Source organism: Mesocricetus auratus, unplaced genomic scaffold, assembly GCF_017639785.1.
Source record: "Mesocricetus auratus isolate SY011 unplaced genomic scaffold, BCM_Maur_2.0 Super-Scaffold_100004, whole genome shotgun sequence".
Classification (NCBI taxonomy): Eukaryota; Metazoa; Chordata; class Mammalia; order Rodentia; family Cricetidae; genus Mesocricetus; species Mesocricetus auratus.
Genome location: NW_024429189.1, coordinates 23,829,614 through 23,854,843, shown reverse-complemented (window position 1 = coordinate 23,854,843; position 25,230 = coordinate 23,829,614). Strand labels below are relative to the sequence as shown.

The window sequence follows — 25,230 nt, the reverse complement described above, 5'->3', positions numbered from 1 at the left end:
CTAGCCTTAAGGAAGTGACTATTTTTCCAACACTAGGCATGACTTCCCTCCTCGGATGTGTTCATATAGACAGCTGTTGGTTGGAATCAAAGCATGAGTAACACTTCTGTACCTTATGCATATTTTACCATGAGGGTAGTTGTTGTGCCTATAGGTGTTGCAAGTGGGCAGAGCTATTTAATTGCTTTCCTCTTTTGGCAGTTTGCATAGTATTTTTGGAACCATGGAAGATAGAACAAAGGAATGAGGCTTTCATTCCAGATTAAATTCTTGAAGTCCTGTGTCCTAATCACATGCTGTATAACACATCAGGGGCCCATCCTTAACCTCTGAGAGGCAACTGAGTGAAACATAAGTATAGTTACCACCCTTCATCAGAGTGACCATCAAAGAAAACTCAAGTTATGCATAATGCATAGATGAAAGGATCCTGGGGAGCCCAGCTCCCAGCAGATTCATCTAAAGCTCCTGCATCATCTATGGCTCAGGAATACTACTGAAGAGGAGAAAAAAGATTGCAAGAGCCAGAATACCAGGAACTCTGTTGTGTAACAGTCTCTCCAAGAAACAGTAGCATAAACAAGACCAGAACAATTGACATGTTAACAGGGGAGCAGAAGCCCTGTGTGGGATCTCACCCATTCTCAAAGAACTAGAGGCAATTAATGTCTTCTGGGAGAAAGAGAATTAGTCTCTTCCAGGAATGAGTTCCCTTATTGGTTGTTCAACTTATCAATGCATAAATATCTATGTCATTAATATCATTAATAAAGAAAAATACAATCAACTTGAAATATGGCAGTTCATGAAAGAATTTTGAGAACAGGGTAACTGGAAGGGGAGGGAGGAAAGGGAGAAGAGAAAATTATATCATTTTCTCCATTAAAGTTATATTCCCTTGGAAAAAGAACACCCTTTGGTTAACTAAATAACCATTGGTGAAGACATACTTAGAAGTAATATTACCAATACTGAACATATATCATTAGGAATATATCTCATGACAATTATTGAAACAAGAGGTATGAATCTGAAAGTGAGAAAGGGTTTTTTGGAAAGCTTGGAGAGAAATAAGAAAGCATGTAATCATATAATAATCACAGAAAATAAGAGAAGTAATTAAATATTTAAAAAAGAAAAAGAAAAATTGGCATACTAAACTATGACAGCATTTAAAACTCTATGGTTAAAGGAGAATCTACACATGAGAATATTTTAAGTTTTAAGACTGATAAAAATGTATAATGAACACATACAGCTAAATGACAAATGAAAATACTCAGTCTTACAAAGGACAAAGCTCAACATGTACTTTAGAGAAAACTTCTCAGTGGTTGAAAAATATGAAGTCATTTCATATCATCTAACTAGCATGAAAATTAAAACCAAATCATGCCTGATAGGATAACTACAACCAAGAAAAATAGGCAGATACGTTGATGAACCAGTGTCATCCCATTACTTGGGAGGTTGAGGCAGGAGGATTTAGGAGGTCTGGCCAATACTGGCTACAACATGAGTAGTTTGAGGTCAATTTAGGATGCATGAGATCTTATTTCAAAAAGGGGGAAATATATGAAAGAATAAAAATACATTAAAGTGAAGCACTAATGAGAACTTAAGAAAACTGTTACTGAGGTAAACTGAACTTTAAAGTAGTGCAGCATTGTAAAGTGAGGGTGCTGTTTCAGAAAACAGAAAATGGGAGAGTTATGAACAAGCAACTAGCTCTCTGAATTTATAGCAAAATAATTTAAAAATATCTCTCAAAGAGTTATACCTAGCCCATGTTTATAATAGCAGGCTTGTAAAGAGCCAAAGCCAGAAGTAACCTGTGTGTCCATTTTTTTGTGTATTGTAAAATGTAATATTTAGATCTCATCTATTTCTCTAGTCACTTATCTATCTATGCTATATTATTCTGACTTAAACACTTAGGAAATTCTGACATATTGTACAGCATGGATGCAATTTTAGGACATTATGAAATTAAATGTCAACCACAAAAGATGGGCACATTATGGTTTCACATATGTGTGGTATGTACAGTAATAAAATGTACATAGATAGTTAAAAGAATAGTGAGGCCAAGAAATGGGACAGCATTAATCAGTATTATTTTATTTTGTGTACAGATAGTTTTCTTCAGTCAACACTAGAATGCATTTGGCCGCAGAAGGCTATCTCTAACTGTTGAGTCTTCCTCAAGCTCCCAAGTACTGACACGGTAGATGGGTGCCACCATGCATAGTACTATTATTTTGTATATTGTAGTTTCAATTCTTTGAGATTACAAGAATACTGAGAAAAGGTTACTCTGCAATGTGAATGTACCTGTAGGGAGGCGAAAATCTCTTCTGCCCTTAGGTTTATAGCAGAGGCATTTAAAATGAACAGACAAAATGCATATTAGGAAAATTTTCACAGAAAATAAGGCATATCAGTTTTTTGATGTTTGTTATTTGGGTTTGCTGTTGTTAATAACAATCTTCACAGGCATCTAGTTTTTTTAGAAAGGAATGAAGATGCAACAAAATAAATGAATGCAGTGGCTTTATTTGCCTTTTAGAGGTTTTTGACATGACTGTAGTCATCTTAGCTGTAGCTGTCACATATACCCCATCACTCCCTCACCCACCTAAAACTCTGAAGTACAACTGAGCTGATTGGGGGAGGGATTGTTGTGGGGGCTGGGAGGAAAAAGAGAGAGGGAACTGAGATTGGTATGTAAAATAAGATTGTTTTAATTTAAATAATTTTTAAAATTTTTTCTCAACATAATTTTTATTTAAATTAGAAACATGTTTGCTTCACATGTCGATCCCACCTCCCTCTCCCACCCCTCCTCCATTGCCCCTCTATCGGGTCCTCCAACTCCCCACCCAATTCCTACACCATTCCCCAGGGTGGGTGAGGCCCTCCATGGGGGATACCCAGAGTCTGTCACTTCCTCTGGGGCAGGGCCTAGGCCCTCCCGCATGGGTCGAGGCTGAGAGAGGTTCCCTACATACAGAATGGGCTCCCAAAGTTCATTTGTATGCCCTGGTAAACACTATTCTACTACCCAAGGCCTCAGAGATTGCCAAGGCCTCCTCACTGACACCACATTCAGGGGGGTCTGGATCTGTCCCATGCTGGCCTCTCAGCCATCAGTCTTGGGTTTCTAAAGCTCTTCCTTGTAAGGTATGCTGTCTCTGAGGGTTTCACCAGCACGGTCTTGACCCTTGGCTCATCACTTCTCCCTCTCTGTCACTGGGTTCCAGGAGTTCAGTTTAGCTGTGGGTATCTGCCTCTGCTTCCATCAGTTACTGGATGAAGGTTCTAGGATGGCATATAAGGTAGCTGTCAATCTCATTATCAGGGAGGGGCAATTAATGTAGTCTCTCCACTATTGCTTAGTTTGCCAGTTGGTGTCATCCTTGTAGATGTCTAGAAATCTCACTAGTGTTAGCTCTCTCCTCAAACCTATAATGACTCCCTCTATTGTAGTGTCTTTCATCCTGGTCTCTGCCATTCTTCCCCCAACTCAATCCTACTGCTCCCCCATATGCAAGATACTCTAGACAAGGGGAATGAAGCAAGATCTTATGAATAAAAATTATTTCTAAAAGAGATTACCTTTTCATGATGGAGTCTTCATGCGGTAACTAAAGGAAGCAGATGAAGAGGTCCACAGCTAAACACTTGGCCACATTTTGGAGTCCAGTTGTAGAGAAGTTAGAGGAAAAATATGAACAAAGGGGTCAAGACCATGTTGGTGAAATTCACAGAGCAAGTGAAAGCTCATTGACCCTCCAGAGTGACAGTTGGGGAACCTGCATAAGGCAGAACTAGGCCTCCTGAATGTGGGTGACAGTTGCAGATTGGGAGAGGCTTGCACAGTTTATGGGACCCCTGGCAGTGGAACCAGTATATATCTTTAATACATAAACTGGCTTTTGGAAGCCATTTCATATGGAGGGACACTCTCTCAGTCTAGATACAGGGAAGAGGGTCTTGATCCTGTGCCAAATGATGTGACAGACTTTGATAATCCCTCATGGGAGGCCTCCTCCTCTCTGAGGAATAGATGGGGGATAGGGTGGAGAGAGGAATAAAGTGGGAGGATGAAGTGAGAGAGAGGGAACTGGCATTCGTATGTAAAATAAGATTGTTTTAAAAATAATAAAAAATAAATATAAAACAGAAAAAAAGAGTGTGAGTGATTGACTAGCCACTGAAGCCTAGAATGCTTCTTACCTGATATTGAGTGCTTTCCAGCTTTTTATCTCAGCCCACCTTTGTCTGATTTCGCTCAGCTCCTTCCTGAATGTATGGGACCCATCTCTCTTGCTGCATTTGGAGACATACTCTATCGAAATTCCCCCCAAAATGAGCTATGTGTTACTCCTAGATCTGTGTTACTTTTCTGATCTCATAACACTTTCTACCTTTGCAAATTTATACTTATATACTAAGCAGTCTTGCAGTTTCCTTGAAGATCATTCAGCAATAAGGGATACATTTTGAGATTATAAAACAAAGTAAAACGAGGCCTGGGTATTACAGGTATGGAGAATCGCAATCAAATTTTTTAAGTGTGGTAAATTAATGCAATACAAAAAGTATTCAGCAATATTTAACGTATACAGACGATCTTGAAACTGTCTCATATCTGCTCTTCATATTGTATTCCTCCGTGCATGAAAGGTACACTAGACCATTACATGTGAAATTTATGCACCATGTTTAAATGAATGCAAGTAAGCAATGAACTTTACCAGAGCTTAGTTTTTATTTCAGTTATGCTCGGACACAATTGATCTTAGTCATAAAGTTGAATGTTTGGAGATAGCACATTCTGACACTCCTTTAGACTCCCTACTGCTGAATTGTGATGGAAGAACACATAAGATGGTTTTATGTTTCATATGTTTAATACAAGTCATTAAAAATTAACAGCAAGTCAAAAATTGACTTATAGATGAGGGCAGTGGAAGGTCAGTTGAGTGTAAATGAGGTGATGTGGCATGGTCTGTGACCGCAGAGGTACTAAAATGTGTTTCCAAACTACTATGCATAAACAGATTTATACTATTTCTTCATTGGAAAGATAATAGAATTACTCTCACCAAGATAATACACAGAGTGAGTTGAGGCAAGGAAAAGGAAAGGGTAAGCTTATAAGTTGAGTAATTAAATTAATTCCACACATGAGCACATATGCCACCGTGTTTTAGTAGTCATTATTATCTTTACAGGAAAAAAATTTACCACCATAGGAGAGTTACAGTAATTCTCAAATTAAAAAGAAAAGATGTGGAAGAGAGATCAGAGATCCAATTAATATTCTCATTTTGTTCTTCTCCTTTGTGCAATCCCTGCTACATTTATCATATTTTAATTGATGGGAATGGCAATCTATATGAATAGAGAAGCACTCCTGAGACTGAACAGAGAAAAATATATACTATGGCTTATTTATATTTTAGGGAGTAAGTGAACTCTTTGTCCTTTGATTTCAAAAATATATATGCAACAGGTCTTCTTCAGCTAATAACAGTCTGCCAGAATTTTTTCTCTTTATCACTTGAAAGTGTGCATATGTAAGAAGTTATTTGGTCTATACTACTTTGAAAAGAATTCCCTATTTCCTAAATTTAGCCATGAACTACATTGAAATGCCAACTTCATTATAACTTTCAAGTAGATCAATACCAGTCATTAAGAGTGCTATTAATATCTGCATTCTACTAAATGAAAAGTATGTTGAAAGTTTGTGTCAATTGGTTAGAGCCTTTTAATAAATATTCACTCAGTAAAAATTGTTAGATATTTACTCAAAATAATCAGAGTAGAAAGAGAAGCTACATTTATTCCCATTTTTCTGAGGAATCTCCATACTGATTTCCAAAGTGGCTGAACCAGTTGGCACTCCCACCAGCTATGGAGGAGTGTCCCCCTTTCACCACATCCTCTCCAGCATAAATTGTCATTGGTGTTTTTGATTTTAGCCATTCCAACAGGAGTGAGATGGCATCTCAGAGTTGTTTTGATTTGCATTTCCCGGATGGCTAAGGATGTTGAGCACTTTCTCAAATGCCTCTTAGCCATTTTAGACTCCTCTTTTGAAAACTCTCAATTTAGTCCTGCAGCCCACTTTTTAATTGGGTCCTTTGATGTTTTGGAGACTTGCTTCTTGAGTTCTTTGTAAATTTTGGAGATCAACCCTCTGACAGATGTGGGATTAGGGAATATTTTTTCCCATTCTGTGGGCTGCCTTTTTGTCTTGCTGACTGTGTCCTTTGCCTTACAGAAGCTTCTCAGTTTCAGAAGGTCCCATTTATTAATTGCTGATCTCACTGTCTGTGCTAGTGGTGTTATGTTCAGGAAACTGTCTCCTGTACCAATTCGTTTGATAGAGAAAATGTGGCACATTTACACGACGGAGTACTATTCAGCAGAAAAAAACAATGGAATCCTGAGATTCGCAGGCAAATGGATGACACTAGAAGAAACCTTCCTGAGTGAGGTAACCCAGTCACAAAAAGAGAAACATGGCATGTACTCTCTCATATATGGATTTTAGACATAGATCTGGGGAGTGCCAGCCTACAATCGCATGGCCAGAGAGTCTGGGAAACAGAAACTTCATTTAGTGGCTGATCGAAGAAGAGGCAGACTCCCTTGGTTAAGTACTGAGCTGAACTCAAGAAAGCCAGTACCAGAGAGGGAGGACTGATGATCAAAGGGATTAAGACTGGGCTGGTTTAACCCCCAGAAACAGCTGACCTGACAAAGGTTAACTCTTGAATCCCAGGCATCAGCCTGGGAATCCAGCATGGGACTGATCAAGACCCCCTGAATGTGAGTGTCAGTGAGGAGGCCTAGGTAATCTATTGAGCCTTGGGCAGCAGATCAGTACCCATCCCGAGTATACACACGGACTTTGGACTCCCATCCAACAAAGTGAGGTGCACTCTCACCCTGAACTCTTGTGGAAGGGTCTAGACCCTGCCCTATATGAAATGACAGACTATGGACACCCCCATGGAGGGCCTCACCCTCCCTGGGGGAATGAGGGGATAACGGGGGGGGGGGGTTGGGGGGAGAGCAGGGGAGGAGGGGAGGGAAAGGGAGAGGGACCTGGAACTGACTTGTGAAGCAACCTTGTTTCTTATCTAAATTTAAACTGAAAAAAAAAATAATGACAAAGAAACTCTTTGATGCAGTATGGGAAATAATTTTCCCAAGTTTAGAGAATGATTTGTAACTTGATAAAATGATTTGTGTTTATATAAAAGAAAAAAATTAAAAATTATAAAGATAAAAAAAGAAAGAGAAGTTAGATGTTTAAAAGTTTTCTTGAATCTAAAGAGTAGCTAGAGGGCATAAAAATTTCACAGAATTATAATATACTATATATAATTGAAAATATTCTACCTATTCATGTTATTAAGCACTTAAGGCAACTGTATTTATCAGTTTTTCCAATTATAAATGTGCTCATAAAATATCATAATTAGCTTTTAAACAAATAATTGTTTTCATTGCTCATCATGCCCAGTCTTATTATTTAGTTGTTCTGTAGGCTACCTTAATTAGTTAAATAACAGAGATTTGCTGGTTGGATAAGTGAGTGATTACTCTAAGCAGTGAAAAGAATATGTGCATTTGAAAAGCAATGAGTTGTTAGGAAGCAGGAGTGAGGCATGGAGTCAGGCCTTAAAATTACACTATTTGGCTTCATGATTATAAAACAATTTCCTCTCCTCCACTCATTTTGTGCATAGTGAAATAGAATTATATTCCCAGCACACTGACTACCATCAGATTCATATTGTTTCCTCTACCTCCAGAAAAGCTAGTAACATATGGTATAACTGGGTTTTGAATTGTCTTTGTAAGAAAATACTGATTTTTTTGGTACTTATCCAAAAATAACTTCAAACACTTATTCCAAAATATGAAATAACATGTGTATTTATTTTCATTCTGTTTAATGTATTTAAAAGTATTTGATCACTTTATGGATTGTTATGTTTTGTTTCTTGTATTTTGAGGACAGGGTTTCTCTGTGCAGCCTTGAACTTACAGAGGTCAGCATGTCTCTGTCTCCCCAATGCTGTGATTAAAGGCATGAGTTACCACCAGTCGGTCATATTACAGATGATTAAAAAGAAGGCATAGCATATATATGCAACTTGCTCAAACCACATTTATTCTCCTGTATAATCTCTTCTCTTTTTTCTTTATTTTTTCTAATTCCAGAGAACAGGTGATCCACATAATATATTAGTACCACTCAAGGACTTTGGGTTCTGTAATTAGGATAGGCTGATAAGCCTACTGAGTCCCATGTAGGCACCTACCTCTATCCTGGGCAATTTACCTATCTTGCTTAACCAGAATTTGGATTGACGACCCATGCTGCCATTCCTGACCTTTTAGATGGATCCTGTCGATGGAACTCTAGTTGCTGTGCTGTTAAGGCAAGGACTATATTGGCTGAGATAGCTCGACAACCTTCATCTCTAAATATATTTTATATTGACTTTCAAGGTAACATTGCTGGTATTTTTAGATAATGTTGACAATTTATTTTAATCCTTTTATTGTAATAGAATAGATATTTGGAGGGATTTATTGGAATCTTCATTTCTAAGTAGTAACTCAAGTTCTTCATAAACATAAGTGAAGGTATTTCAGCAAATTATTTAAGTCTATAATATTATGCATGTACACATATAATCATTTAACATCTGTGTGAGTAATCATTAATACGTTATTACTGTGGGTAATCTAATATCCATATTCATTCCTTCTGTCCTCCATTCTTTATTTTTGATGAGCTAACGAATGAATCTAGAACTTCAAGCAAGCTGAGAAAACATTCTACTGATAAAATATCTCCCAACCCTCATATCTTTATTATTATACAAGCAAATGAAAATTGGACCTTACAGTTCCATGCAGGTTCACTGTTTGACCAACCAGTCTCTGTGAGCTCCTATGAGTCCAGGTTAGTTGTTTCTGTGAATTTTCTTGTGATGGCCTTCACCCCTCTGGCTCTGACAATCCTACCGTCCTTCCTTTAGCAGGATTCCCTACGTTTGACCTAATGTTTGGCTGTGGTCTCTGTATTTGTTTCCTTCAGTTGCTTGATGAAGTCTCTCTGATGATAACTGGGGTAGACAGCAATCTATGTGTAAATCGGAACATCGTTATACATCACAACATTGGCATTTTTTTCTCCCACCGTCTTTGGTTCTATACTGGGTCTCTGGGCCACCCAGCCTGTTGGGTCCTGGAATCACAGGCAGTGTAAGGGGTGGACTCACTCTCATGGCATGGTTCTCAGGTAGGAGAAGTCATTGGTGGGTCACTCCCACAATCTCTGTGCCACCCTAACCCTAGGACATCCCATAGGCAGGACAGATTGTGGGTCGAAGGTTATGTGGCTGGCTTGTTATCCCAATCCTTCTACTGGAAGTCTTGCCAGGTCACAGGAGATGACCTGATTGGGCTTGTGGGACTCTGAGCAGTGGGAGCAGAGACTGTCTTTGACTCTTTTGCAGGTTGTTTGTACCCTATTTCTTATATTGTTTACCTAGACCAACCTTAAAACAAGTGGAGGTTCATAGTCTTACTGCAACTTGATATGCCATGTTTTGTTGATATCCATGGGATGCCTGCCCTTTTCCAAATAGAAATGGGGGAGGAGAGGATAGGGAGAGTGCAGAGGGAATGTGAGGAGAGGAAGAAGGGGAAACTGAGGTAGGGATGTAAAATATTGAAAAGTAATAAAATAAAATCTAGAACAAATATTCTGGAGCAAATGAACACAAAGTTATTTCTCAACTTTTAGAAAGCAGTTTGGGTACTTGACTTGTGGTAAGAATTCAAAGTTTATTGTTCCCTGATAGTGGTATATTATGTTATTTAAGAATCCAGTCATCCTTCCCCAAGAAATTTCACACACAACAAATTGCCTAGGATCTTCAGAGGATACTGATGACACATAATTTTATGTGATAAGAGAACATCAAAATTGAATTTTATGTACTTCACTATTATTTCCTGGAATATTTCTTAACTCTCAGGATTTCATGTAATAATAACAATGAAAATATGGTACATCATGTGATTTTTGATTAATCATTTAAGCTTTGCACTTATACATATAGAATTTTTCCACAGATTAGATATTATCAGGTACTTATTGGTTAAAATATCTTAAATGTAGACTTTGCTGTTGTTTGTGGTTGTGTTGTTGCTTTTCATTTTCACCCACAACCATGTTTCTCTTCCATTGCTGATTATAGATCTGTTACAAAAGTTATGATACCTAGAAGTAACTATGTGAAAAGTTGAAAGCAATTTCCTAGGTTCCCAAAATCCAGAAGTTGGACATTCATAGACCATGGATTATAAGATAAATGTGTGCAATACCGTGACACAATAATAAATAACATCTAAAGTACACAAAACAATTTGAAAATAATTCACTTATGTCTTTATATGACAAATGTCTAAATACGTATGAACAAATACAAGCACATAAAAATAAGTATAATCTGTTTAGAAATTCTCCTGCATACCCTTTCTCTAGCCCTGCTTGCCTCCTCTAGCCCATGCCCCATCCACTCCTCCCAAATAGTAAGCCTTTCCATGGAGAGTCAACAGAACCTGGTATATCAAGTTGAGGCAGGACCAAGGTTGCATTGAGGTTGAGCTTGGTGTCCCACAATAGAATGTGGGCTCTGACAAGATACCTCATGCACCAGGGATAGATCTTGATTCTACATCCAGGGACCCCTCAGATAGAACAAGCTACACAACTGTCTGCAACACGTAGAGGCCCTAGTTTGGTCCCATGGAGACCCAGGCTATCTTCTTTATTTGTCCTACCAATGATGCATTTATAGGGTATTGTACCATGCCAAGGTTATTGTTTTCTTGAAAGAGACATTTCAGAACAATATAGTGATATAAGGAGCCATTCATAGATTCACCAAATGAATCCTGGCTAATCACCAACTGTAGAATCTTAACAAGGTTTAGGCTTCATTCAACATAATTCAGAAAAGAAAAAAGAATATACATCTAGTAAATATACTGTAATTACCACAGTATATATATAAAATAGTCTATTATTAGTCACAAACAGTATTTGCACTAAAATTGTTTTTACATAAAAATATGATTTGCAGCTAGTATTAACTGTCTATTTTAATGGAAGCATGATCTGAAATGTATTTGGAAACTTGACAACTTTTTAGAATCTCAGAACATATCTTTTGTGATTGCTGAGAGTGTTTTAATAAGGTGATAAAACTACCACTAAATATTCATATTTTGTTCCATATATTTAAAATATTTTTAGCTATGGAGAGCATCTTACAGTCGTTTATATAAATGTTGAAACGTTCAGCATAATTTATCAAGAACTATTACTTCTAAGTTAAAAGATGGTCCACTGTTGATAACTGAACAATCGATTAAAATTAGCAGTATAAACTGCTAATACCAGAATAAATATTTCATGTAGTATGGGGAGTTAAATGTAGGGCCTTGATAATACTAGCCAAGTGCTTCACCACTAGCTATAACCATGCTCAGTAGAAAATAATTTTAAAAGGTCAAAGGAGTATGTAATAAAATGGCCAATTTTGTGCCAGTATAATTTTTTCCAAATGAAGTTTATGGAGCATTCTAAGATGTTTATGTGCAAATAACTTATAAAATATCATTTATTGTGTTCAGGAAGATAGAGTAAAGCATAGATGACCTTATGGATAAAAACTTATTAGTCTTTGGAATCTTCAATGCCTTCACAAGTAATGTATTTGACTTGATCTGAAAAGAAAATATTTCATATTTCTCAGCTAAAGTCAGTTATTCTTTTCACCAGCAGCTAGAAAAAGATTGGTATAAAATTTATGTAGTCAGAGAAGAATTGTGAAACATAGAGTTTAATGACACATAAGATTTCACAGCACATGCAAACCTACCCTTCTAATCTCACATCCGGCAGACTTCGGTTAAGGGCGATCAAGTCACTGGCCATGAGATTAAACTGATTGATTTTAAACAACTCTTTCATTTTCTCTTGGTCATCTTTTGGAATAAGCACAGCCTTTCCCATTTCTCCTGGACCTTCTTGGTTTCTTGAAATGACAGCTGTAAGACAGACACAGGTACAGACATACCAATAACGAATAGAGTAAGCTTATATCTTAAATAAAATTCTCTTGTGTATTATTAGCATTTAATGATATAATATGCTAACCTAGCTTTTTACAAACTGTATGTTACACAAAGAAACTCTCTATGCAATATTTCAAGTATAAAAATGCTATATAATCCAGTGTGCTATTAATATTAATAATAAAACAACATAAATAAATAACACTTAAAGATTTTTTTGTCAATTTTGTAACACATTTTAGCTGAAACAGATGAAGTTGAGGGATAAATAGACAAAAATGCTTTGTGAAAACATGCCAAGATTAAATTATCTACAAAACCTATTAAAACTTGATGTTTCAACTCATTTTTTACAATTACATATTTACAAAAACAAGGAAGATTGTTAATCATTTGTCAAAGCATTTTGAAATGATTCAAAAAGAGTTTCACAATGGTATAATACAATTTCAAGTGTCAAGACATCTAGGTATACCATACTTGAAAACTTGACAATTCAATAGCAGAATTTAGAATTTGCATTTGCTATACATACAAATGTTCTTTCCATTTATTCCAAGTAATCAATACAGCAAATGCTTTGTTGCTCTAAAATACATGTTTCAGTATGTATGTATCTAAACATCTCTCTCTCTCTCTCTCTCTCTCTCTCTCTATATATATATATATATATATATACATATATATATATATGGTGGATGATAGATTAGATAGATGATAGATATAGAAAGATAGATAGTAGATAGATCTGTATAAACCACAACAAACCATGTTGATTGTAGCTGTTATCAATGAACTTTTAACACACTACTCACCATGTTAAATTAAAATGAAGTGGACTTTGTCTAGGGAAGCACGTACCTAAATTCAGATACTCATCTCTCTCTCTAATCTCATCCCCTGCTTCATAGCATATGACCTGCTGCAGCCCCACTCTGAGCTCCCATTTACACTGGATCACTCATATACTCCCCCCGAAATTATTGTTATCACTATTCATTATTTTATCCCAGTCACGAACTCCAGCAGGCATTCCCTATGAACCCAGAGGCCATTCCAATCAGAGAAGCAGTTATATAACTACTATACTTCAAACTCCTCTTCCTATAAATACAATCCTCAAATAACATCCCAAACTCTATTGAAATCCACCTGTGCTTCCTTTCTTCTCCATCACCATATTCACTGGGTCATGTAGATGTTTTCCACCAAACGTCTTTCCCATTCACACTGTTATCCCACCTCAATTCCAACAGTGAGTGATTCCCTGTGATCCAACCATACAAACCTCACATAGAAGCAAGAAGGCCAGTCAAACATGTAGAAGGGCTTCAAACCTTCTGTCTCCAAACTTTATCCAAATACAATCACCCTATCTAACACTCAGGTCTGTACCAGACTACTTGTCATCACCTCTCCTAGATCTGTGCACCCATTCTTAAGGGAATAAGCAGATCTTAGTGGAGCACACTGCTTTCCTCCCACATGTTGACTACTCCCTAGCCTATCTCCATTCATCAATGTCAATCGTCAATGCCTAGAAATTTATTTTACCCAGGACTCCTAGTAGCCATACCTGGCAGGATCCCAGAAAAATTGCTTACCTGAAAACATACAGCTACCACACACTACTAAGGAAGAGAGAGTGCAACAGAAACCAAGAAACAAAACACTGACCCATCAAACACAGGACCAGATACTAGTGTCTATACTTACAATCTTCCCAAACCCAAATGCCTAAATGATTGCATATAAACATACTTGGTAACACCCAGGATAACATGCTCCATGAGAGTTCAGCAACACTACTATATTATAGACCCTGAGAATTGAAACATAGTAGAATTACAAGAGTAAATTCTTAAAATAGCCTTTAGGAATATGATGAACATTCTTGAGAGGAAATAAATGAATCTCTTAAAGAGATATCCATAAAAACACAACCAGTGGAATAAAATGAATAAAACAATTCAAGATTGTAAGGAGAAATTGAATCAGTAAAGAAAACCCAAATTGTTAAAAATCTAGAAATGAAAAATGTAGGAACACAAACATGAAACTCAAAGGCAAACCACACAACCAGAATACAAAATATGGAAGAGTGATTTCAGGCAGTAGAGACACACTAGAAGAAATGGTTATATCAGAAAACAACATGTTAAATCTAAAAACACCCTACCACAAAACATCCAGAAAATCTGGAACATTATAAAAAGACCAATTCAGAGAATAATAGGAATAGAGGAAGGAGAAGAAACCCAGGCCCATGGTACAGAAAATATTTAAAATAAAAAAGTCTCTAGCCTAATGAAGGAGATGTCTATATAGGTTCAAGAAGGGGGCAGAACACCAAATGCATTCAACCAGAAGATAAAGTCCTTTGGTAATACTAATCAGAACACTAATGGTACAAAACAAAGAAAGAATATTAAAAGCTGCAAGGGGAAATGACCAAGTAACATTTAAAAGCAGACCTATTATAATTACACTTGACTTTTAGTGGAAACTTAAAAGCAGAAGGAACTGAGCAGATATCCTAAGACTCTAAGAAATTACAGATGCAAACTCAGACTACTATATACAGAAAAAAGTTCAATCCACATAGATGGGAAAAAATAAGAGACTCTGTGATTAAACCAAATACAAGAAATATTTGCCTACTATTCCAGCCATACAGAATATGCTAGAAGGAATACATGATCCTACAAATGTTAACCACATCCAAGAAAATATAAGGAATAAATAATTCCTAACCAGCAAATAAAAACAGGTAGCACACACACAGACACACACATAGAAACACACATGCACACACACGCGTAAGAATAAAAACAGGAGTCAATATAATATGGTCATTGATATCTCTCAGAACATTGATCTCAATTAAAAAACACAGACTAACATAATGGGTGGGAAAAGATGATCCATCCCTCTGCTGCATCAAAGAAACATACCTAAACATCAAGGATAGCTATTACCTGAGAGTAAATAATGGAAAAGGATATTCCAAAAAATGACTAAGAAGCAAGCTATGGCAGTTATTTTAATATCTGACAAAATAAACTTCAAGAACATATTGAAAATATCTTTACCTATGATCAAGTAGATTTCATTCAGGAGATGTACTTATGGTTCAACCTGTATTAATTGATAAATGTAATCAACCATGAAAATGAAAGACAAAGACCACATTAACATTTGACCAGATGCAGAAAATCTCCTGATGGAATACAACATGGTTTCATGATAAATTTCCTGGAGAGTAGTACTCCAAATTCCCAGGCAAATGGATGGAAATAGAGTGAGGTAACCCAGTCACAAAAAAACAAGCATGGTATTTACTCACTCATATGAGGATTTTAGAAATAAAACAAAGGATTATCAGAGAAACTAGGAAACATAAGAGACATATACATGGACCCCCAGAGAGAGAGGAGTGATAAGCAAAGGGGTCAAGACCAGGCTAAAGAAACCCACAGAAATAGCTGACAAGGGGTCTCATGGATCCCAGATTGATAGCTGGGAAAACAGCACAGGACTGATACATACTACCTGAATAAGGATGTCAGTCTGGAGGTCTGGTTAATCTATGGGGCCTCTGGTACTCGATCAGTATTTATTCCCAGTACACAAATGGAATTTGGGAGACCACTCTACATAGAGGGATACTGCCTCAGCCTTGACACACATGGGAGGATCTAGGCCCTGCTCCAAATGATATGACAGACTTTGAAGATATCCCATGGAAGGCCCCACCCTCACTGGAGAGCAGAAAGGAGATGGGACAGGGGATCAGTGGGGGACAGCGGAGGAGGGGAGGTAGAGGGAACTGGGATTGAAATGTAAAACAAGTTTGTTTCTAATTTAAATAAAAAAGGGAAAAAACTTCTCAGGAGTAAGAGGAGAATATGATCAAAATACAGTTTATGAGATAATCAAACAATAAGATATTATAGCAAAAAACACAACAAATTCCTGGAGAGATTAGGGATACAAGAGACATAAATCAACATAAGGCAGTTTATAGCAACAATCCTATAGCCAATATCAATTTAAATACACTGAAAGAAATTCTACTAAAATCTTGAACAAGACTGTCTGCTGTCTCCATAACTATTTAATATAGTGTTTGAAATCTTAGCTAGAGCGATAAGAGAACTGAGGCAGATCAAGGGATTACAAAGTATAAAGGAAGAAATCTAAGTATCTTATTTATAGATGACATGGTAGTCTATGTAAGTGGCCCTACACATTCCATCAGGGAACTCTTACAGCTGACAGACACTCACCAAAGTCGCTGGATAAAAAATTAACTCATAAAAACAAGTAGTCTTCTTATATAGATGACCAAAAATCATGGGACAACATCTTTCACAATAGCCTCAAATAACAAAAGAATATCTTGGTTTAATTATAACCAAGCAATGAAAGTCTTATGACAACAACTTTAAGATTTTGAAGAAAGAATTTGAAAAAGATATCAGAGGGTAGGCATATTTCCAATGCTCATTGATGAGTAGGATTAATAGAGTAAAAATAGCCATGAAATCTAAAGCAATATACAGATTCAAGGTAATCCCCATCCAAATTGCAACACAATTTTTACAAATCTTAAGAAGACAATTTTCAGGTTCATTTGAAAAAAACCTAAAATATACTGTTACCTGTATGTTTCTTTTCAGAGTTCACTGTGTGTTACTAATGAACCAATTAGTGTGTTCTTCTCTGGGGAAGACCACCTCTCTCAAAATAGTGACAAATTAAAGTCTAAAGATATGTGTGACAATGTATTGTAAGCTATAATATTTCTTACTAAAACATAAACTAAGGTTATACCACAAATTGTGACAAACAAAAGTTCATCATCAAACTGATGATGAACTTTGTACTTCAAGCAACAGCAAGGCCATTATTGATGTTAAGTAAAAATTATCAACCAGTTAGATATTATATTTACAAGGTTATTTTGTCATTCAATGTCATGAGAAAGTGCTTAATCAAGGAATCCTCTCACATGTATGAAATTAGATAAGAACTAAGAAACTTTTAAAAAGAAGTAATGCTGTGTCTAAAAAACAAAGCACATAAATCGGTACTTCTAATACAATTGGGAAGTTAAGTATTCTCATGGTTCAGTTTTCCTCCTCTTAACTGAGTTGCTTATAGGTCATGGAAATTTAAGAAGGGAGTCTTGGAGATCACAGGTTCAGAAGAGATCATGGACACTACTTTCTTTACTTCCTAACTACTGAACAGTAGCCATGGCAGCATCCCAAGGTGATATACACCTAGATCAAGTAAACAAGTGGAACTCATCATAGTATTAAATTAACAAAATATGAAACCAAACTTTTCTCGTTATGAATTGATTGCCTCACATTGTATTGCAATGATGGGAAGTTAAGTTTCCTAACAGCTAAGAGATGTTGACAAAGATTATTAGTGAATTTAAGAAGTAAAATTACAAGAGATGGCCAAAGGTTTTAGGGAGCAATGTGGATCAGCAGGTAAGGATGCCTGCCACGAAGCCTAAAATCTTGTGTTTGCTTCCCTAAGATCTATACAAGGGAAAGAGTATTTCAGCTCCTACAAGTTTTCCTCAGCCAACACTCATATATCACATTACCTAAACACACATATACACTATAAAGAACAAAAATATCTCATTTTAAAAAGGAAATTATTACAGAATTTTCATCAGAAAATACATTTTGTCCAATTTAAGAAGTTATATGCTAGTATTATTAGTTTACTCTGTGTTCCTTCAAGCCAATGCACCTAAAATCAAGTTGGAATTGCCTTTAGGTGAATTTGTGCTATTGGTGAAATACCTTTATTGTAGGACACTGTAAATTCAAGAAATAGCAATTTTTATTTCAAATGAAATGTTAAATGAATTTCTACATTTCTATGAAGCTTCCTTTGGATACTGAAGTAACAGCAAAATCAGCGAAGAGGATGCATCACAAATCCTCTCTATGTAGTTTTGTCTCATATGTTTAACTGTAACCTTAACGATTCTGAAATAAACAGCTTTTTATCTGCTGAAAAATTATTTCTATTTCAAACAATAAAATGCCACTAAAATTTTCACATAGAATATTAGTAGAGAATTTATAAGGCAAGTCTGGACTAACATCTTATTGCAATGTTTTTGTGGAGGAGGAAAACCTCCTTTTATCCTTTGGATCATGTAAAAGCCAAAGAATTTAACATACATATGATATACTAACAAGAGAAAAGGATTCATGGTCCTTTATATGAGCACGCTGAAGTATCTAGAAGTGAAATGATGACACAGAGACAGGATTATACCTCTTCCTATGGGTGTTGTGGGTACACAGCAGGACAAAGCAGCTTGGATAAGGGAGAAAATTGCAGGGCAGTTGCTAGGAAATGCGTGGGGAATGTCAGCAAATGTTAAGAGTTTGTTCGCATGGATTTGCTAGTGTTGACTCTGGGTTTCTAGTTGTTAATGGATATGCTTTTCTCCTGAGTACAGTCTGGAGGTCACATTTCTGGCAGGAGAATTTATGACTTTTTTTACTATGTATAATTTAGTTCTGAGATTGCTCCCTACAAGTGATGTTTCTGAAGTGCTTACAGGTCACAATAATCAATATGCTAAAGTGGCATATGTTGCAAAGACATATTGTGAACTCCACTACTCCCTATAACTGTGACAAAAATATAATATAATACAAGAAAATAGAGTTTTGGTCAACACAAGTTTTTTAGGATTAAATAATGAATGAGTTTAAAATTTCCCTCGTGCAGGAGACAAGTTATCACATCCAATATAGTGACTATCAGGTTAAAGTTGTCTTTTTTAACCTTCAAAGAAATTATTTTCTCTTAGAATTATATGGTTTATATCACCACCTGTTGTAGTAAGTGGATAGTGTTATAGCGTTTGATGTTATAAAAGCAAGATCGTCATAAACAGTATCCAAGTACAAGTGGTCTTTCTCCTTTGTCATCTCAGTGTCTTAGTGGAGAAACTAATAGCTAATTGTTTATCACAGTTTGCGTCTCCTCTCTGAAGATAAATATATTTTTTCTTAAAAAGTTAGTGAATGTATTTGGCATTTGAAAAATGTTTAGTATGTGTTTGGGCAGACTCAGTGCTATTTCTCAACTTTCTAAAGAAAAAAGATGTAAATAATTACAGTATGGATTCAGACATTTGGTTTTTCTGGATTGTGTCTAGAAGAATGAATCTTTCTTTCAAAAAAAGCCAATAGCAAACATGAAACTTGTTGCTTTAAATAAACATAGCTAGGATATGGGAAAGAATGAACAATTTGGCTATGCAGTTTATCTCTGACATGCTATACTTTTAAATAGTAATTGTCACTTTTCTTACCTATTGATTACTTTCCTATATATAGAATAAGACTACCTACATACCACAAAATACATTTCTAAACAGCCAAATGAAAAAGTCAAAACAAATTTTCATAAAATATTTATCCTTCTCATCTCCAGTAATAGGTGCCTCAATCAGCAGACTGGTGCATCAGTTTTGAGAAAAGGCAGCTAGATCTACTACTTAGTTGTTCTATCATTAATGTAAGATGTGGTTAGAAATGCCCTGACTGCAATAGAGGTTAGATTACAAAAGTAATTAATATTTGCATTATATGTTGATGCTCCTTATTTGGAAAATAATTCAAAGCTTAATTTAACAATAAATATTATTATAAATGTAGAAGTATCATGAATGCAGACTCATTTTATGAGTGTTGTCATTCTCTTTGACATAGAATCCACCTTTAAGATATGAAGTATATTCATTTTAATCTTAAAATTTTCATAAAATATCAATAAAATATAAGTAAAGTAATTTACCAGTGTATCAAAATAAGCAATGATTATCAATGCAAATATTTGCTCTTGTATCTTGCATTATTTATACTTTGTTCAGAATTATACCATGGATGATGAGTGCTTGCAAAGGAAGAGATGGACCCTATTCCCAGGAAAAAGCACATAGCAAAATATACTAAATTTGTTTTAAGGTAGCAGTTTTATTATGTGAAAGAATTCATTGACATGTGGTACATACTGATGAAGGCAAAGTATTAAATAGAAATCAAAACATTGTTCCATATGTTATATGTTCTAAAACATGATATTTCAAATGAGTATTTCAAAACTGACATTTTCAATTCTACTTCTGTTAATTTCTGTGCCTTAGAAATATTCATTCTTTTTAACAGTGAAACATTTCATTTACATCTATCACTTCCAATGTGAAAGTTATTGTAAATTACAAATTTTTCACTTTAGTCATTGTCATAGGTATGGCTTCACAATGTGTCCCTCGTATGTCATTGTTCCAAAGACAGTGCTTTTTGTCTTGCTTCATAACTCTGTTTGCACTAGAATTAGATAATGGGGAATATCAAACAAGATTTTGTGCCGTATCTCTGCCATAAAGGATACTCTATGCTTGCTTTCCATTGGCCAAATATATTTGTCATTCTAAAGGACCTGAATTCATCAGTTAAGTCATGTTAAATTGAATTCAGTTAATATATTTACTTTAGCCTATGTCTCTCAGAAGCAGTGATTGGCTTTCTGTGTATCATTATACTTAATATGATTGAAGATCAGCGAATCAAATCCAGAGTATTGTACACTCGTGTCATGAAGGCTGTGATGTGATGTATAACCAAGGTATCTCTCACCTTCTGCTCATCCTGACCCCACTATTTTACTCCTAACTGTCTCCTAAATCACAAAATATGTTTTCTCTGAACTTCCACCATCCATGTCAAGTCAAGACCACTAAGGAAAAAATATACTAGAGGTAACACTACAAACAAAACTTTTCAGATCAACTCTGTATGAGTCTACTATCTACTCTTAGGGAGTGGTCATATAAAAAGTTGCTGCTCTTTTTCTAATAGTGGCTATAGTAACTTCAGGACACACAGATGATGTAGGAATACAATTTAAACATATATTCTTTTGAGCAAATATACAGATCTGCTGATAAATTTATATGCACAGGCTATTATTAAAACATACTGATACATGGGATTATCTGTACACACAAATCTAATACCTTGTCTTGGAATTATAATAATGTTATTTACATGCCAAAGATACTAAATACGCTGTGTTACAATAAGAATTGTAATGGGAATCCTGCCAAAAGCAATCTACAGACTCAATGCAATCCCCATCCCAGGACAATTCTTCACAGACCTTGAAAGAAGAATTTTCAACTTTATATGGGAAAATAGAAAACCCAGGGTAGCCAAGACAACCCTGCTCAACAGAGCAATGTCTGGAGACATCACCATCCCTGACTTCAAGCCCTATTATAGAATTATAGTCCTAAAAACAGCTTGGTATAGGCACAAAAATAGACAGGTAGACTAATGGAATCGATTAAATTCCCTGAGGTTAATCTGCAAACCTATGAACACCTGATTTTCAACCTAGAAGCTACAATTATATCATGGAAAAAAGATAGCATCTTCAACAAATGGTGATGGTATAACTGACTATTGTCATGTAAAAGACTGCAAATAGATCCATGCCTATCGCCAAGCACAAAACTTGAGTCTAAATGAATCAAAGTCCTCTACATAAATCCAGTCACATTGAACCTGTTATAAGAGAAAGTGAGAAGTACCCTTGAATGAATTGTTAAAGGAGACAGCTTCCTGAACATAACACCAGTAGCACAAACACTGAGATCAACCTTTAATAAAAGGGGCCTCCCAAAACTGAGAAACTTCTGTAAGGCAAAGGATACAGTCAGCAAGACAAAAAGGCAGTCCACATGAATGGGAAAAGATATTCACTAACCCCACATCTGACAGAGGGCTAATCTCCAAATTTACAAAGAACACATGAAGAAAGTCTCCCAAACACCAAAGGATCTAATTAAAAAGTGGGGGACTGAACTAAACAGAAAAGTCTCAATAGAGGAGTATAAAATCGATGAGAGACACTTAAGGAAGTGCTCAACATCCTTAGACATTAGGGAAATTCAAATCAAAACAACTCTGAGACATCATCTTACTCCTGCCAGAATGGCTAAAATATAAAAAATGCACAAGTGAAAGTTTATGCTGGAGAGGATGTGGAGAAAGGGGGATACTCGTTCATTGCTTGTGGGAGTGCAAACATGTACAGCCACTTTGGAAATCAGTATGGAGATTCCTCAGGATAATGGGACTCCATATACCATAAGACCCAGCAATTCCACTCTTAGGCACATATGAAAAAGATGCCCATTCACATAACAAGGATGTCTGTTCCACTATGTTGATAGCAGCATTATATATTATATTATATTATATTTATTATATTATATTATTAGTAGCTAGATCCTGGAAACAACCTAGTTTCCCCACAGCTGAAGAGAGGAGAGCGAAAATGTGGTACATTTACACAATGGAGTACTTCTCAGCAGAAAAAAATAGCAATGGAATCTTGGAAATTTGCAGGCAAATAGATTGTACTAGAAGAAACTATCCTGAGTGAGGTAACCCAGTCACAAAAAGACAAACATGGTATGTACTCACTCATATATGGATTTTAGATATGGATATGCCAGTGAGTCTGGGAAATAGGGAGGTTCCCAAGAGATATTCATGATACTCCAGAGAAGTAGAATGAGGCATGATCTCCTAAGCAGATTGGGAACATCAAGGGAGTGGAGAGAGAACCAGGAAAAAGAGAGGGGTATAAGAGGAACAGAGAAGATGACATGGGGGAGCAGGAAGGTTAAGTCATGGTAAGAATAGAGAAGAGCAGGACAAGAGATACCATAATAGAGGGAGTCAATATAGGTTTGAGGAGAAAGCTGACACTAGTGAGTTTTCCAGAGATCTACAAGGATAACACAAACTGACAAACTAATCAGTAGTGGAGAGACTACATGTCTTTAAAGAAAGAAATCAAAGAGGATACCAGGAAATGCAAAGATCACCCATGCTCTTGGATTGGTAGGATCAACATAATAAAAATGGCAATCCTGCCAAAAGCAATCTACAGATTCAATGCAATCCCTATCAAATTTCTGGCACAATTATTCACAGACCTTGGAAGAACAATACTCAACCTTATGTGGAAAAACAAAAGGCCTTGCATAGCCAAAACAACGCTATACAATAAAGGAACTTCAGGAGGCATCAACATACCTGACTTCAAGCTCTATTATAGAACTATAGTCCTGAAAACAGCTTGGAATTGGCACAAAAATAGACAGGTAGACCAATGAAACCAAATTGAAAACCCTGATTTTAACCCACACACCTATGAACACTTGATTTTTGACAAAGAAGCTAAAACTACACAATGGAAAAAAAAGAAAGCATCTTCAACAAATGGTGCTGGCATAACTGGGTATTGGCAAGCAGAGGACTGCAGATAGATCCATGTCTACCGCCTTGTACAAAACTTAAGTCCAAATGGATAAATCTAACCAAACTGAAACTCTTAGAATAGAAAGAGGGAGATACTCTTCAACGAGGTTGTACAAGAGAACACTTCCTGAACATAACACCAGTGGCACAGACATTGAGACCTTCTGAACCTAAGAAGCTTCTTTAAGGCAAAGGACACAGTCAGCAAGACAAAAAGGCAGTCCACTAACCCCACATCTGACAGAGGGCTAATCTCCAAAATTTACAAAGAACTCAAGAAATAAGTCTCCAAAACACCAAAGGATCCAATTAAAAGGTGGGGTACAGAACTAAACAGAGAAATCTCAATAGAGGAGGCTAAAATAGCCAAGAGACACTTAAGAAAGTGATCAATATCTTTAGCCATCAGGGAAATGCAAATAGAAATAGCTTTGAGATACCATCTTCTGTCTGTCAGAATGGCTAAAATCAAAAACACCGAAGACAATTTATGCTGGAGAGGATGTGGAGCGAGGGGAACACTCCTTCACTGCTGGTGGGAGTGCCAACTCGTACAGCCACTTTGGAAAGCAGTATGGAGATTCTTGAGGAAAATGGGAATCAATCTACCACAAGACCCAGCAATTCCACTCTTAGGCATATATCCAAAAGATGCAAATTCATACAACAAGGACATCTGCTCCACTATGCTCATAGCAGCATTATTTGTAATAGCCAGAATCTTGAAGCAACTTAGATGCCCTTCAACTAAAGAGTGGATAGAGAAAATGTGGCACGTTTACACAATGGAGTATTACTCAGCAGAAAAAAATGGAAGTTTGAAATTCGCAGGTAAATGGATGGCAATAGAAGAAACTATCCTGAGTGAGGTAACCCAGTCACAAAAAGACAAACATGGTATGTACTTACTCATATATGGAATTTAGACATGGATCAGGATAGTGCCAGTCTGCACTTGCACTGACACAGAGTCTGGAAAACAGGAAAAGACCTAAGAGATATATGCATGGCACCCCAGAGAAGAGGAATGAGGCAAGAAATTCTGAACAGATTGGGAACACAGAGAGAGGTGAGGTGGGAGTGGGAGCTGGAAAGAAGAGAGGGGGAGAAAAGGAAGAAAGAGTAGGTCATGGGGGAACAGGAAGGTTGAGTGGAGGGTAAAATTGGGGGAAGACGGAATCACAGGTTAGAAAACAGTTCTGGCACCAGTGAGACCTCTAGTGATCTAAAGGGATGGTACCAACTGGCAAGCTAAGCTATAGTGGAGAGACCACCTTGAATGCCCATTCCTGATAATGAACTTGATGTGTATAACTATCCTGGAGCCTTCATCCAGTGACTGATGGAAGCAGTGGCAAACACCCACAGTTAAACCCTGAACTGAACTCATGGAACCCAGTGACAGAGTGAGAGGAGCGATGAGCAAATTGGCAAAGAATGGGCTGGCAAAACCAACAGAGACAGCTGATCTGAACAGGGGAGAGCTCTTGGACCCCTGACTGACAGCTGGGAGGCCAGAATGGGACTGATCTAGACCCCCTGAGTGTGAGAGTCAGTGAGGAGGCCTGGGCAACCTGTGGGACCCTGGGCAGTGGATCAGTGTTTATCCCTGGCATACAAACGGACTTCGTGTGTCCATAATACAAAGAGG

At 36.6% G+C, this 25,230-nt stretch overlaps 1 protein-coding gene across 4 annotated transcripts in view; it reads right to left on the bottom strand.

Annotated features, from left to right (window-relative positions):
* Positions 1-25,230, bottom strand: part of Galnt13 (polypeptide N-acetylgalactosaminyltransferase 13) — a 611,901-nt gene that overhangs the window by 372,169 nt on the left and 214,502 nt on the right. For 3 of the 4 annotated variants that reach the window (XM_005068971.4, XM_005068972.4, XM_040745358.1), the window contains one exon: positions 11,994-12,162. In XM_005068971.4, coding sequence (XP_005069028.1) covers positions 11,994-12,162 — 169 coding nt within the window. Of the gene's footprint in view, positions 1-3,618; positions 4,125-11,993; positions 12,163-25,230 lie in introns of those variants that run through there. The other variant, XM_040745359.1, reaches the window with a different exon arrangement.